General features: G+C 40.8%; 1 protein-coding gene across 3 annotated transcripts; it reads right to left on the bottom strand.

Moving 5' to 3' along the window:
* Nucleotides 1-252: 252 nt before the first annotated feature.
* On the bottom strand, nucleotides 253-12,989 carry LOC135512021 (zinc finger protein 160-like). Of its 3 annotated transcripts, XM_064933611.1 has the most exons (7): nucleotides 12,485-12,989; nucleotides 7,468-7,571; nucleotides 6,818-6,920; nucleotides 6,339-6,442; nucleotides 1,807-1,903; nucleotides 1,585-1,708; nucleotides 1,301-1,416 (listed from the first exon to the last, which is right to left on the bottom strand). In XM_064933611.1, exons 1-7 carry the CDS (start codon nucleotides 12,768-12,770, stop codon nucleotides 1,407-1,409), a joined length of 828 nt encoding a protein of 275 aa, XP_064789683.1. In that variant the 5' UTR covers nucleotides 12,771-12,989; the 3' UTR covers nucleotides 1,301-1,406. The 3 variants fall into 3 exon arrangements, with proteins under 3 accessions (XP_064789681.1, XP_064789683.1, XP_064789682.1); XM_064933609.1 differs by lacking the exon at nucleotides 1,585-1,708 and having other exon boundaries at nucleotides 253-1,416; XM_064933610.1 differs by lacking the exons at nucleotides 1,301-1,416; nucleotides 1,585-1,708; nucleotides 1,807-1,903 and having other exon boundaries at nucleotides 4,791-6,442.
* Between the last annotated feature and the right edge of the window lie 559 nt (nucleotides 12,990-13,548).

Raw genomic sequence — 13,548 nt, 5'->3', positions numbered from 1 at the left:
CTCCGTCATTTCCTGGTTGCAAAAACTAGAATATTTCGATTAATTTCAGATTGTGACAAAACAAGCAATGCATAGTGGAAATAATTATTGTACCATCTAAACCTATGTGAAATATATTTTCAATAACCAAAAATATATTTTCAGCTGGTTGACGCTGGTGTATAAAACCAAAAGTAAAAAACTTAAGGACAGGAAGCATAGAAATGGCAGACATAGAACATATCTACAATTTCTTAGACTTGCTTTCAATGAGAATGACAAATTTATTTTGGTTGTGTTGCTCAAAAAGTTACATATTGCTGCTTTAATGGAGGCACACACAATTTTTTAATTTTTTATTTCCATTAATTTTGTTTACAAGACCAGTCATCAAATGTAAATGACAAATAGCCTAAAGACAAGTGTTAAGTCAAAATGTTAAGTTGAATTATTCCGGACTAATTGTGTCCATGGTATACTCAGTGACAATAGAATCTCCAGCATTTGAGCAACCTGAAGTGTCTCTCTCTCTGTGAATTATAAGGTTGTGCTTCGCAGCAAACCTCTCCCTAGACTGTATTCAGATGAAGGGTCTTTCTCCTGTATGAACACTCTTGTGTCTGATGAGATTACTTGCATCTGCAAACTGCTTCCCACACAGTGGGCAAACAAATGGTTTCTCTCCCGTGTGGACATTCTGATGTTTCTTCAGATAAACAGCTTGGCCGAACCTCTTCCCACACTGAGAGCAGCTGAAGGGTTTTTCTCCCGTGTGAACCCGCTGGTGAGACTGAAGATACTTTGGACAAGTGAAACTTTTTCTGCAGAAGCCACAAACAAACCGTTTTTCTCGCTTGCCAACCCCGTGTTGCATTTTATGTCCTGCCATGTAGCGTTGAACTATGCCCACCTTGGGCCTAGCTGTGTTCCCTCTAATATTTACTTGACTGTGAGAGAAACACCTCCCAGCAAGATTTCCAAAGTTTTCACTAGTCTCATAAGAGATGCTGTTTTGCGGATGCAAATTATTACTGCTATGATTATTGCTAGATTTATATTTTTCTTCATAGGGTTCAGAATCAAGCATTGCAGACACTGGATTCACATTGTGAGATTCAACAGCGAACAGCTTGCTTTCCTCAGCTACGGAAGTCTGTTGTTGCTTTGTGTGAGCTTTGACATGAGTGGGGCTAATTTCCTCAGAATAAGAGAAAGCTGGATCCTCAGAATCTGTTTCAGTGCTTCTTGGTGTCCACAAGCCTGAGTATCCCTGCCTCCATACGCGGTGTGCAACGTTCGTATGCTGAAACTTCTGGATCGTGCTTTCCCTCTCTTGGTCTGCGTTGATGTGCAGATCATAGTCCTCAAAGAGACTGTCGGTCTGAGTGTGTCCAATCACACCCCTGTTGTCTTCATCAGCACCTGATTCAACACTGCCTATAGAGAGGAAATAATTGATGAAATACACTAAATTGTGGATAATTGCCTTTCCTTGACTTTTGGAGAAATCATTCGAAGATGGGGTGGTATTTTTTAGTATACATAAATCATCCATTCCATACGACTGGCATTTCACATTTTATTATAGGCCTGCATTGCACTTACTCTCCCTGAGCCGACAAAGTGAAAAATCTGTTGATCTGCCCTTGAGCAAGGCACTTAATCCTAATTGCTCCACAGTCGACGTTGAATGGCAGACCATGGCCTTGACCCCACTCGCCGAGGGTGTCTCAGGGAGTGGAATATGCAAAAAAACACATTTTCAATTCACACATGCGTATTAACGCACACTTGTGCATGTGAAATAGGACAAATATAAGCACCCACCTTTAATCCTTGAGTCATTCTGTAGGCTTATGGTGTCCTTCAGTCTTTCCTCTTTGAAATCGATGCACTCAGGCTTACTCATCTCCTTCACCATATACTGTAAGGGAACCAGATTCATCCTTTCTTAAAAGCTTTCATTTATATGACGTCTCATAAATAATTATGTTAGTGCGGTCTGTATTGTTATAGAGGACGGCCCGCGGGATACCTGACAAGACTACGTCGGCGAGTGGTTGAACCGCCTCTACCCTCCGCTCTATTGTCGAACGTTCAAGCACTGGAGAATAAACTGGACGAGCTCAGTACGAGACTATCTTATCAACGTGATCTGAAGAACTGTTTCCCCGAGCCATAGCTGACCAAGGACAAAATATATATAGTGCATTCAGAAAATATTCAGACCCCTGGACTTTTTCCACATTGTTACATTACAGCCTTATTCTAAAATGGATTAAATTGTTTATTTCCCCCCATCAATCTACACACAATACCCCATAATGACAAAGCAAAAATTTTGTTTTTTAGACATTTTTGCAAATGTATTAAAAATACAGGACTGAAATATCACATTTACATAACTATTCAGACCCTTTACTCAGTACTTTGTTGAAGGACCTTTGGCAGTGATTACAGCCTCGAGTCTTCTTGTGTGTGACGCCACAAGCTTGGCACACCTGTATTTGGGGAGTTTCTCCCAATCTTCTCTGCAGATCCTCTCAAGCTCGGTCAGGTTGGATGGGGAGTGTCACTGCACAGCTATTTTCAGGTCTCTCCAGAGATGTTCGATCATGTTCAAGTCCGGGCACTGGCTGGGCCACTCAAGGACATTCAGACTTGTCCCGAAGTCACTGCTGCGTTGTGTTGGCTTTGTGCTTAGGGTCATTGTCCTGTTGGAATGTGAACCTTCACCCCTGTCTGAGGTCCTGAGCGCTCTGGAGCAGGTTTTCATCAAGGATCTCTCTGTACTTTGCTCCATTCATCTTACCCTTGATCCTGACTAGTCTCCTAGTCCCTGCCACTGAAAAACACCCTCACAGCATAATGCTGCCATCACCATGATTCACCATAGGGATGGTGCCAGGTTTCCTCCAGACGTGACACTTGACAGTCAGGCCAAAGAGTTCAATCTTGGTTTCATCAGACCAGAGAATCCTGTTTCTCATTGTCTGAGAGTCCTTCAGGTGCCTTTTGGAAAACTCCAAGCGGGCTGTCATGTGCCTTTTACTGAGGAGTGGTTCCGTCTGGCCACTCTACTATAAAGGCCTGGTTGGTGGAGTGCTGCAGAAATGGTTGAACTTCTGGAAGTTTCTCCCATCTTCACAGAGGAACTGTGGAGCTCTGTCAGAGTGACCATCAGGTGTTTGGTCACCTCCCTGACCAAGGTCCTTCCCCGCCGATTGCTCAGTTTGGCCGGTCGGCCAGCTCTAGGAAGAGTCTTGGTGCTTCCGAACTTCGTCCATTTAAGAATGATGGAGGCCACTGCGTTCTTGGGGACCTTCAATGCTTCAGACATTTTTTGGCACCCTTCCCCAAATCTGTGCCTCGACAGAATCCTGTCTCGGAGCTCTATGGACAATTCCGTCGACCCTCATGGCTTGGTTTATGCTCCGACATGCACTGTCAACTGTGGGACCTAATATACAGGTGTGTACCTTTCCAAGTAATGTCCAATCAATTGAATTTACCACAGGTGGACTCCAAACAAGACATCTCAAGGATGATCAATGGAAACAGGATGCACCGGAGCTCAATTGAGTCTGATAGCAAAGGGTCTTGGTATTTTTATTTTATTAGGATCCCCATTAGCTGTTGCAAAAGCAGCAACTACTCTTCCTGAAGTCCACACAAAACATGACATAAAATTAATAGACAAGAACTACATCAATTTAAAAAATGTATTAAAAGGCACATGTTACCTACATATCAATACATACACACAAACTATCTCAGTGAAATATGGGAGAGACCCTAAATACTTATGTAAATAAGATATTTCTGTTTCTTATTTTGAATAAATTAGCAAAAATGTCTAAAACCTGTTCTTGCTTTGTCATTATGGGGTATTGTGTGTAGGTTGAGAGAAAAAAAAATCCCAGGTAAGAGATATTATACATTTGTCACATTAGTCATCTACCTTCATAACAGCACAATGCAGTTTTACAGAATCTTCATCTTCTATGCTTGAATGCTCCCCATCCCTGCAAAATTGTTCAACACTTTGCCCACAGGATTTTCATTATATCAGCTACATGCTGCTGCATCTATCCACTGGTGGCAATGGAGGTGGTGGAGTGAAAGCCAGCAACAATCTGTACGACAAAGTCCCCCTCCAAAGTTGACTGAGAACACATTCTTATTTAAAGCAACAACCTGGAAAATAGTTACACGGGAGAGGAGATGGAGGAAAGTAGGAAGGAATGCCTCCTACTGGCCCTCCAACACCACCTCCAGCAGCATCTGGTCACCCATCAGGGACCAACCCTGCTTAGCTTCTGTGGCAAGCCAGCAGTTGGATGCAGGGTGGTATGCTGCTGGCTGGCCATATACAGTGTGTTGCTTTGTGGGCAATGGAAGGGGCAGACTAAAAAGCCACCAACACTTCCTATGACCTAGCTTTTTGTTCAAATTCATCTGTTTTGTATTCTAGGGGCTATAGTAGTTTTATGGACATACAATCAATATTTTTTCCTGAACAGTGCAATATTTGTATGTGCTATATATAGAAATGTGTTATTCTTTATTTGATCCTGGAACATGTTTTAAAAACCCAACTTTAATGCAAATGTCACTTATATGATTCATTGTTAATGTTAAGACAATTTTCATATCATGAATAAATACAGGTTATTGACACTTCTACTATTACGTGGGAGCCTTTTGAAGATTTCAGAAATTGCATGACCCAGAAGTGCTTCTTTAGGGTTGCTGACGAGAAGCTGGTTCTGCATCCTACTGGATGAGAGTCAAGAAAATCAGGAATGTGGTGGCCTTTTTCTTAAAATTGTTTATTTCACAAAAACATCAATTTTCAGGGGTAATTCTAAAAAAAAAAATAATGTGTGCAACAGAATACTTATTACAAAAATGTCATAAATGAGCCTTTGCGAGATAGCATTTGACTAGAGTGATTGGAGGAGATTTCTTACATTAACAATAGTTGTAACTGTTTGTTCTGCACATTTCATATATTGCTTGCAGCACTTGAAATATTAATATTAATGGACGTACACAAATTATTTGTTGATTCCATTGTTTTTGTTTCGTTATAAGACTACTCCTAAACTGTGAATGACAAATAGTCTACAGACAAATGTGTTCAGTCAAAATGTTAAAGTAGAATTATTCATGATCGTGTTCCTGGTACACTCAGTGACAATACATCACCAGCACTTGAGCAACCAGAATGGTTTCTCTATAGGTGAAGTGTAAGGTTGTGTTTCGCAGTAAGCTCCTCACCCAGACTGTATGCAGATGGAGGGTCTTTCTCCTGTGTGAACAGTTTTGTCTGATGAGACACCTTGAGTCCGCAAACCGATTTTCACACAGTGGGTTGAGGATGAGTGATAAACAACTTCAATGATAAGAGTTACAAAAACACTCATTCAAAAGTGTATGGAATACTTTTTGGATGATCAACTCCTTCAGTCGAGCCCCCAATTCATTTTTTTGTTCAAGCTGGGCTGGAGCACTTTTGGGTATGCTTTCACTCACTGAAAAGTGGTTGGTAAAATACTTTCTTCTCCATCGTGGACACTGATGTGTCTCTTGAGGTGATTGGCCGATATGAAAGTCTTTTCACACTGTGGGCATCGGAACTGCTTGCATCCTGTGTGTACGCTCAGGTGCACTTTGAGGTGCCCCGACTGGGCGAAGCGCTTGCCGCAGTGGCTGCAGCCGTAGCGTCTCTCCCCTGTGTGTACGCTCTGGTGTCGCTTGAGGTTGCTGGAGTCGGAGAAGCGCTTCCCGCACTGCATGCAGCTGAACGGCTTCTCCCCGGTGTGAACCCTAAGGTGTGTCTTGAGGTTCTTCAGACACGCCAAAGTCTTACCACAGAAACTACAAATGAACCGGTTACCTGCTGTGCCGTCTTGGTTGTAATTCACAGCGTCGTTATTATGACTGTCATGGGAGACCCAACCATCCGTCATTACCAAGGCATTGGATCCAGTCTCCATGCCTTTTCGCACAGTCATGTGAGGCTCATCTGAGGGCAACGGCACCCTCTGTCTATTGTCTCTGTAAGCTACAGGTTGTTTGTGCTCAGTTATGGAGCGACTCACCTTGTTCATCGAAAAGGGAAAACTATTCTCTGACTCAGAATTAAGAGGTACACCATCCACATGAGAGTAAGAGCACTCAGGAAGATCAGCCCCAGGACCCTGGGTGCTAAGGGTCCCAAGTTGTCTGGGGGGCTCAAACATCATACAATCAAAGCCTGCATGGTCAAGTATTCCATCACCATCTTCCAATGCTGGGGTTTGAGATCTTTTGTTCACACTCAGGTTTTCATTGTTGTCGGTTTCGCCACTCACCCATTTACAAGAGCTGGCATTCTCCTGTTTGCTGATTGGTTGTGTGGCCTCTGTGACGATGTTGGAATGCCTTTCTCCTCCATCAACACTGTGATTTAAAGCTCCTACAAAATCAACAACAGTATGTGAATCACTATGATGGATGCTCATGAAGGTTATCAAATATCACAAATCAGTCAAAGGATGAGCCATGTATAGTCGATATGAAAGCCCAAAATATTGGCATGAAATCAGTTGTACTTATAATTAAATCAATTTATAAATTGTATGCAGTCTAACATTATTGCAATCATTTTACGTGACAATATTAATTTATCATGTTTTTTCCCCAATATAACATTTAGATGTATTCATATTTATGGGAAAAGGATAAATGGTACAGCCCAGAACCTAAGTGGAGTGAGATGTGTGTAATACAACATACACCCCCAAAAGGCATAATGAAAACACTTGATTAAGCCCGTTTCCCATTTAATTACCGGTACTCAATCTCTCTCGTTGGTCATGATTGTCCCAGGCTTCTTCCCGTCTCTCCTCTTTGATGGTAAGTGATTTGGGCTTTATCTCATCCAACGCTGCAGGCTGTTGGACACAAGGTTGGGTAAAATCAATTGGGATGCAAGATATAATTAAGCAATAAGGCACGGGGGGGTGTGGTATATGACCAATATACCATGGCTAAGTGCTGTTCTTCGGCACACTGCAACGTGGAGTGTCTGGACACAACACTTAGCCGTGGTATATTAGCCATATCACAAACCCCCTAAGTGCCTTATTTATATTATGAACTGGTTACCAACGTAAAATAAATGTTTTGTCATACCCATGGTATATAGTCTAATATACCATGGCTGTCAGCCAATCAGCTTTCAGGGCTGGAACCACACAGTTAAAACTGGGAATAATCCACTCACTGTGAGAAAATTTACTCTGTACAGTCAGTCATAAAGACAGCTGAAAAAATATGTAACACAAGAACAGTAAACAGGTAAAACAGGATCACTTGATTGCAAAATTACCACTAGCATGGGTGGGCTATATGTCATATTTACATTCAGATCCAGGTTGTTTTGATAGCCACTGAAATATTAGGCTGCCCTTTCTGAAACAAGTGTGGACAAATGCTTACCTTTCTCTGTGTGGTAGTCTGTCCAGTGTCACCTGGGGACTTTCCGTCCCTAAACAGGCTGGTGACCAACTGGGAATCAACTCCTCTCCGACAATGTACCTCGCCTAAAATTAGCAGACAAGGGAAATTGTTTACATACGCAACACATTTTATCAATGGTGTCTTGATAAGTTCATTTCTAAAATGATGTAACCAATAAATGTAGCTACTATTATGTTCTATAGCACTCGCCAGCTTCTAGTCCTAAAAAAACAGAAATTCGTTACCTCTGGTTCTTCAGCCTTTCCCATTGGGGAATGGGATTTTTGGATAAACAACTAAAATAAAGGTTTGAGGTTAACACAGGCTTAGGAGATCTTATATGTTTTGTTATATGGGATAATAGACAGTTAATATGAACTTTAGGAATAGTGAAGCCTTTATATGTTGGTTTTGATTACAAAAGTGAGTTAGCTGATGAAGATTTTCAGAACAAAACGTATCAAATCTCCTAAGCCTGTGTTTCCCATATACCTAATTTTCTGTGTCTATCCCCAAAAATATACATACACACTAATTGCAACAAAATAAATCAAATTGATTTCCCCGTAGGGTTTGGCCAATGAGCAGGGTTGCCATGTCTGCGGTTGTCTAGCAAAGTTGGGCTACTTTAAACGATGTGGGTGAAAATGTATTGGTCGCGGGTTGCAGGTTTTTGGGCTAAATTGCATTTCTCTTTAATTATTATTATTTTTTAAATTTCACTGTTACCTGCTACTGCTGACAATCAGGTAGTGAGGCAGGCTGTTGTTGAGTGCGTGAGTAGAGTGGTGGAGAGGGAAGGGTGGGCCGGAGTTGAGAGAGAGCTGCAGCAGGTAGTCATGACAAGTGATGTGAGAAAAACATACTTCTCCCTCATAATTCATATTTGCCTCGTTTGTTGTATCCTGACCGCCCCAAGACCTACCAATCATTACTAGAGACAACACAGGAAAGGTGAGAAACTGAGATAAAAATCATCCAACAGTTTCAGAGAGAGGATCGAACGATGTACTTTCTCTCTGGGTATGTAGCAAGGGCTCGAAATTTAGGTTGTCCCGTCGACGATAAAAAAAAATGTAGTTCTGAGACGATAGATTCAAAACGCATACAACTACTGTACAATTTTAAAAGCAATGAGGCAAATGCGCAACATATCAGAAGGTTTAGCTTAAAATGTTGATAAACTATTATTTTGTTCACATACGCACAGAAATGCACACGCAGAAGTAGTCTAGGGTACACGTGAATGTTCCAAAATGCAATTAGCAGGAACGCAGTTCTACAAAAATAAAGATATAAAAAAGAAATGCACTGCACATGTGAGCAGGTTTGATGTGACAAAGATGAAAAAAAGCAGTTAGAAATTTAGAACGAGGTGAAATCTAAAGATGCAACAACTAGCTTGGGTTACTAATATGACTAGGATTTTGTCTTCTGGAAAATAGAGAAAGTTGATGTGAAAACCAATAGAACATAGAAATGCTGGTTTCTATGGCATAAGGGTGTTTTTATAAACAATTCCCTCAACATTTCTATGATCTGATTTTGGATATAGGGTACTTTGAAACAAGCTAAAATATGCTTAAAAAAGGACAACTTCCAGGTTTCAAACAATTACCTTCATGGTTAAATAGTTTCAAAATGCTGACTGCCTCCATTCAGATTAAGGTGTGTGCAGTGCGTAACAGGCACTGTCCTTCACTCTCCGCTCATGACCATTTGATCTAAGCTTTCTCGAGGCACAGTTAGTTATGTCAACAGAATCAAACATTTAAACATTAATGTGTTAAATATCCTACTTGATAAATGTCAAACATGACTGGCGTTCAGCCTATATTTAAGTCTCATTAAAGTTTGCCTACATTTTCTAGTGTCCCTCATGTCAGCGTCAGTGTGGACATGAGAGGCTGTAGCCAATATGCATATAACCTAGGCGACATTTTTACGAGGGCTAATTATGTATCTACATTTATGTAAAATAGATGGAAATACTATTCCAATGACCTTTTTAGAGGCCATTTTTGTTACGTGAATTTCTGGCTCAGCTGACAGCCCCATTGATCAATTTTGGGAGTAGTCTAATCTTATTAGCCTTTTAAATCACTGTGACCTAGGTGAATGACTTAGGTCCTAGAGTAGGCCCATGTTGGCATATCAATTTTTATTTTTTACAAGTATTTTATTATGAGACGTTCATCTTCAGTTTGGGACAGTTTAAATTGCACTTCCGGATGATTCTGGGACAGTGATGAAAAAGGTTAGTCGAGCCAAGCCGACTCAATTCCACAATTAACGATGGAGTTCAGCAGCAACTGGTGTGGGCGGACTGGAGCTCCGACGTCACATAAAAATGAAGTTGTATGAAAAACGACTGATTTCAGCATCCAAAGAAAAGCCCACCCGCAATTAACGGAGCTCCAGTCCCCTCACACTAGTCGCCACTCAACTAATATAACGCATGCTCCACTCTCAAGTTGAACTTGCTGACTGATGCCAAGGCGGAGGCTGCAGTTGCAGACCAGAAGACTGCAGCCAAGGCAGCACTGATCCACACCTGCCCTGTCTGTTGGGTGAGTAGTGTTTCTTGGTACTGTATGTGCTTTTAGGTTCCTCTCCATGTGTAGGCTATTGGACTGGACTGTGTGGCAGTCTATTATATGTGTAGTAGTTTGTTGAATCATATTGCTTAGTTTATCATTTGTGTAAACTTTCAAGTCAATCAAAGCCACAGATTAACTTCCTCCATGTTGTTCCTCCTTTACAGACACAGACCCGAAGACATTCAAGCAGAACTTTGAGTAAGCATCCCAAGTCTCCAATGGTTCCAGTACTGGTTGATGTACAGGCCTAAGTGACGACACACTCAAATGGACCTACTGCTGGGGTAAGATTCTTCCATTATTCACACAGTAGACCGTGTGAACCACCATGTTGTCATCAAAATTATGTCCTCAATGCTTAAGTTGTATTGTGTATGGCTCTTTTTGTGGAAATGCTGTGATCAGTCAACGTCTTTAATGTGATTCAGACACACAATGACCACAATTTGAAGGCTGTAACAGAGACGGAATGATGTCGAGGGACACGCGCTGAGACCCCGAGTATAACTGGATATGGGCCGGATATGTGACAACGACCTAAAAAGGGGTGCAGAAGCAAACCATTTTATATTTATTCATTGGCCAACAATCCCTCTAGCTACCCCTTATTCCACATAGCTTTTTTTGCCCCCTGGTCCCTCAACTTTGGACCTCTCCATCTTCTCTATAAACCCACCCTACCTTCACCCATTTTCCCTATGCTGCTTCCTTCACTTGTTGTTCTCCTGATTTGATAACATCTATACTCAGTAACACATTTAAAAGTGTTGCTGTGGACTACTGTTTTTGCTACTTTTCACTTGAGTAATGCTGTCCTGCTGCTTATTCTGGGGTTTTGACAATGCAATGTCAAATGTGCTGCTCACAATTGACAGCAGAAAAATGGACCTGTTAAATTGACAAGAAGGGTGTTGATATAGCTGCGTTTAGGCATGGCTACCTTGTTTTGAGTCTTAAGTGCTTTTCTCATTCTATTTGAGTTGACACAGTATTTTATATTTAACCTACCTTAGCCATTTTTTTCTCCATTTGTAACTCAGCCACCATAAATCACAATCTGCTGTTTTACATTGTGTTATTTGTGATGGTCTAATTCCCAAAATGGACAAGCAGAATAATCTGTGCGCGCTCGGATAGTAATACTAGTTAATATGGTGCTCTTCGATATCCCAGGTTTGTGGCATTGACTAATAAATAATTGTATCTTTACTTCAAGTTAGATGTCTTTCATACATAACATATAAACATATGTATGCATTGTTCACTATTTCAATTTCTTTAAAACAATGTAATTGTTGGAGTTCAGGTGTTTGAGTGACGAGGTGCATTCTTGTCAAATACATATGCTTATTCATTCATGATTATAGATACATTCAGCAATGAGTTAATCTTGCTTTGAATCTGCAACAGAACATGTCAAGTTAGTTTTGAATTACTTTATGCAGCAGTGCATTCTGACACTATAAAAATTGAAACAGATTTCACCTCAATCATACAGTTGGCAGAAATTATAAGGGATTAAATTTAGGCCTCCACCGACTGAAGGATTTGTTAAAATAAGGATATGTTGCTAATATCATCTAGTTGGGTAGGTAGCTAGCTTCTTTTGAAAGTATTCTGAACAAGACAAGACCAAATGCAGCAATAAGCCTTAATTGAATATTAGATAAAAATCTGTAACAGTAAATTACATTTCTAGATTTATTGTTTTGGATCAAGGTTGCTAGTAGTTACTAGCTGACAGCAAATGTGTCTGCTAAAGATGATGTACCGGAGCTTGCAGAAATGTGTAGTCTTGCATGTCTACTTTGATGCTAATTAACATTTTCGAAACAGAGTAAATAGAGCGGAACATATTTATAAAATTCACCTTGTCCGAGAGATTTACAGTTTTCAAAACGTCACACTGGGAAAGCCTACATGAAACAAACCTTGTTTGTAGTGGATCTAAAATCCCCTATGATAATTAATCGTGAAAAAACAGACAAACTATTTCCGTGTTGACCGCTATATTGTATGGGTATTCTGACGTGTCCACTGTGGGGCACTATTCCGATGGGGGAAATTATTGGGTTTTGGGATAAACGTTGAGAATAAGGTCTGAGTTTAACACAAGTTTAGGAGATAATATACGTGTTGGTCTATAAGAAAATATCAGCCAGTTAACATTGCCTTTATGCTTTTTTTATATTACATAAATGCTTAAATGTTTTAAAAAGTGACTAGCTGATGAAGATGCTCATAGAACAAAAACGTATAAAATGTACGCCTGTAGACATTTTCGGCGTCAATCCAATTTTCTTTTTTACAAAAACGGTATTAATTTTCCATAGGCGGAGTTAGTGCCTACAAAAAGACGCCATTACTATTGCTCTCTAGTAGAACGCCAATCTTACTGCTTGATGTCCTTCTCGATTCCATGCCAACGTGAGTTCGAAAGCGACTGTGCGCGAGGATTGAGCTTCCCATTCCCGCTCTCATGGCACTCGCACGAGACACTTTCAGCTCCATCATCCGTAGTTTTCTCCTCAACGCTTCATTCTCCTTCTGCCCTTGAGATATCTCCAAATGCAGGACCGCATAGCCATTGTCAACAAGCTCGCAGATTTCAGCCACGGCCGCGTTAGCTAAAACCTCCATTATGGAGGCTAGCTGAGTGTGAAAGGCAACGGAATTTGCCATTATTGGATCGAAAATGCCCTCAAAATAAGTAATTGTTACTGGGTGAAGTGTAGAATAAATAGACTGTTGAAGTATAGATGCCGACGCCTCGAAGTCAAATTTAGTGCAGCAAGACTAAAATGCCAAAAGAGTACCGGCAGTATTTCGTCAGCATCTGTCCGTCACTAATACAGACGGGAAGCGATTCAGCGTCTCGACCACAGATACAACGAGCCAGATATTTCACCGGATGTATAAATGTGAAGCATCCGGCTCACGACCAGAAGAAGCCCAGTGTGAGATAATGGCGCGAGATGGATTTTAGCCAACGTTCTGCAAATGTTCTCATCGATTAAACATTTGATCTCCATACAGTATTCAGTTTCTAAAACTAGAATTTGTAACCGAGTGCTCTGCATAACCCTTTGCGTTGTTTTTGTGTGCAAGGAGAATTGAGATATTGCACACTGCCACTTCAGAGTAGGCGTTCTTTAACGCAAATGTGCAAATAAATGCTAGAACGCGCCAATAGAATCTCACGAGCTCGTGCTTGGCTCTGCCCACCTCCTTGCTTGTTCTTCTCACGATTATTCAGTTTTCCCTATTGGAAACGACAGGCTCTGGTCTATCTTGGGGTCGTTGGTCTATCTTGACGGTCTCGTCAGCAACATTATAAATGTAACGTTACTTCCGGAATTTAGGACATTTTCAAAATAAACGTCCTCCACGTAATAGTATAAAGTTATAATTAACCTGTATTTATTCATGAAATGAAAACGTGTCTATACATTAACAATGA

The sequence above is a fragment of the Oncorhynchus masou genome, chromosome 24 (assembly GCF_036934945.1).
Source record: "Oncorhynchus masou masou isolate Uvic2021 chromosome 24, UVic_Omas_1.1, whole genome shotgun sequence".
NCBI lineage: Eukaryota > Metazoa > Chordata > Actinopteri > Salmoniformes > Salmonidae > Oncorhynchus > Oncorhynchus masou.
Note: the sequence above shows the minus strand (reverse complement) of the source record. Positions and strands in the feature narration are given on the sequence as shown.

Excerpts from the sequence above, each read along its gene's own strand:
- LOC135512021 (XM_064933609.1), bottom strand. The coding sequence starts at position 12,770 with ATGGCAAATTCCGTTGCCTTTCACACTCAGCTAGCCTCCATAATGGAG. Across the intron at positions 6,921-7,467 it reads AGACTACCACACAGAGAAAG|CCTGCAGCGTTGGATGAGAT; the intron begins GTAAGCATTTGT and ends TGTGTCCAACAG. Across the intron at positions 6,443-6,817 it reads ACGAGAGAGATTGAGTACCG|GAGCTTTAAATCACAGTGTT; the intron begins GTAATTAAATGG and ends TTGATTTTGTAG.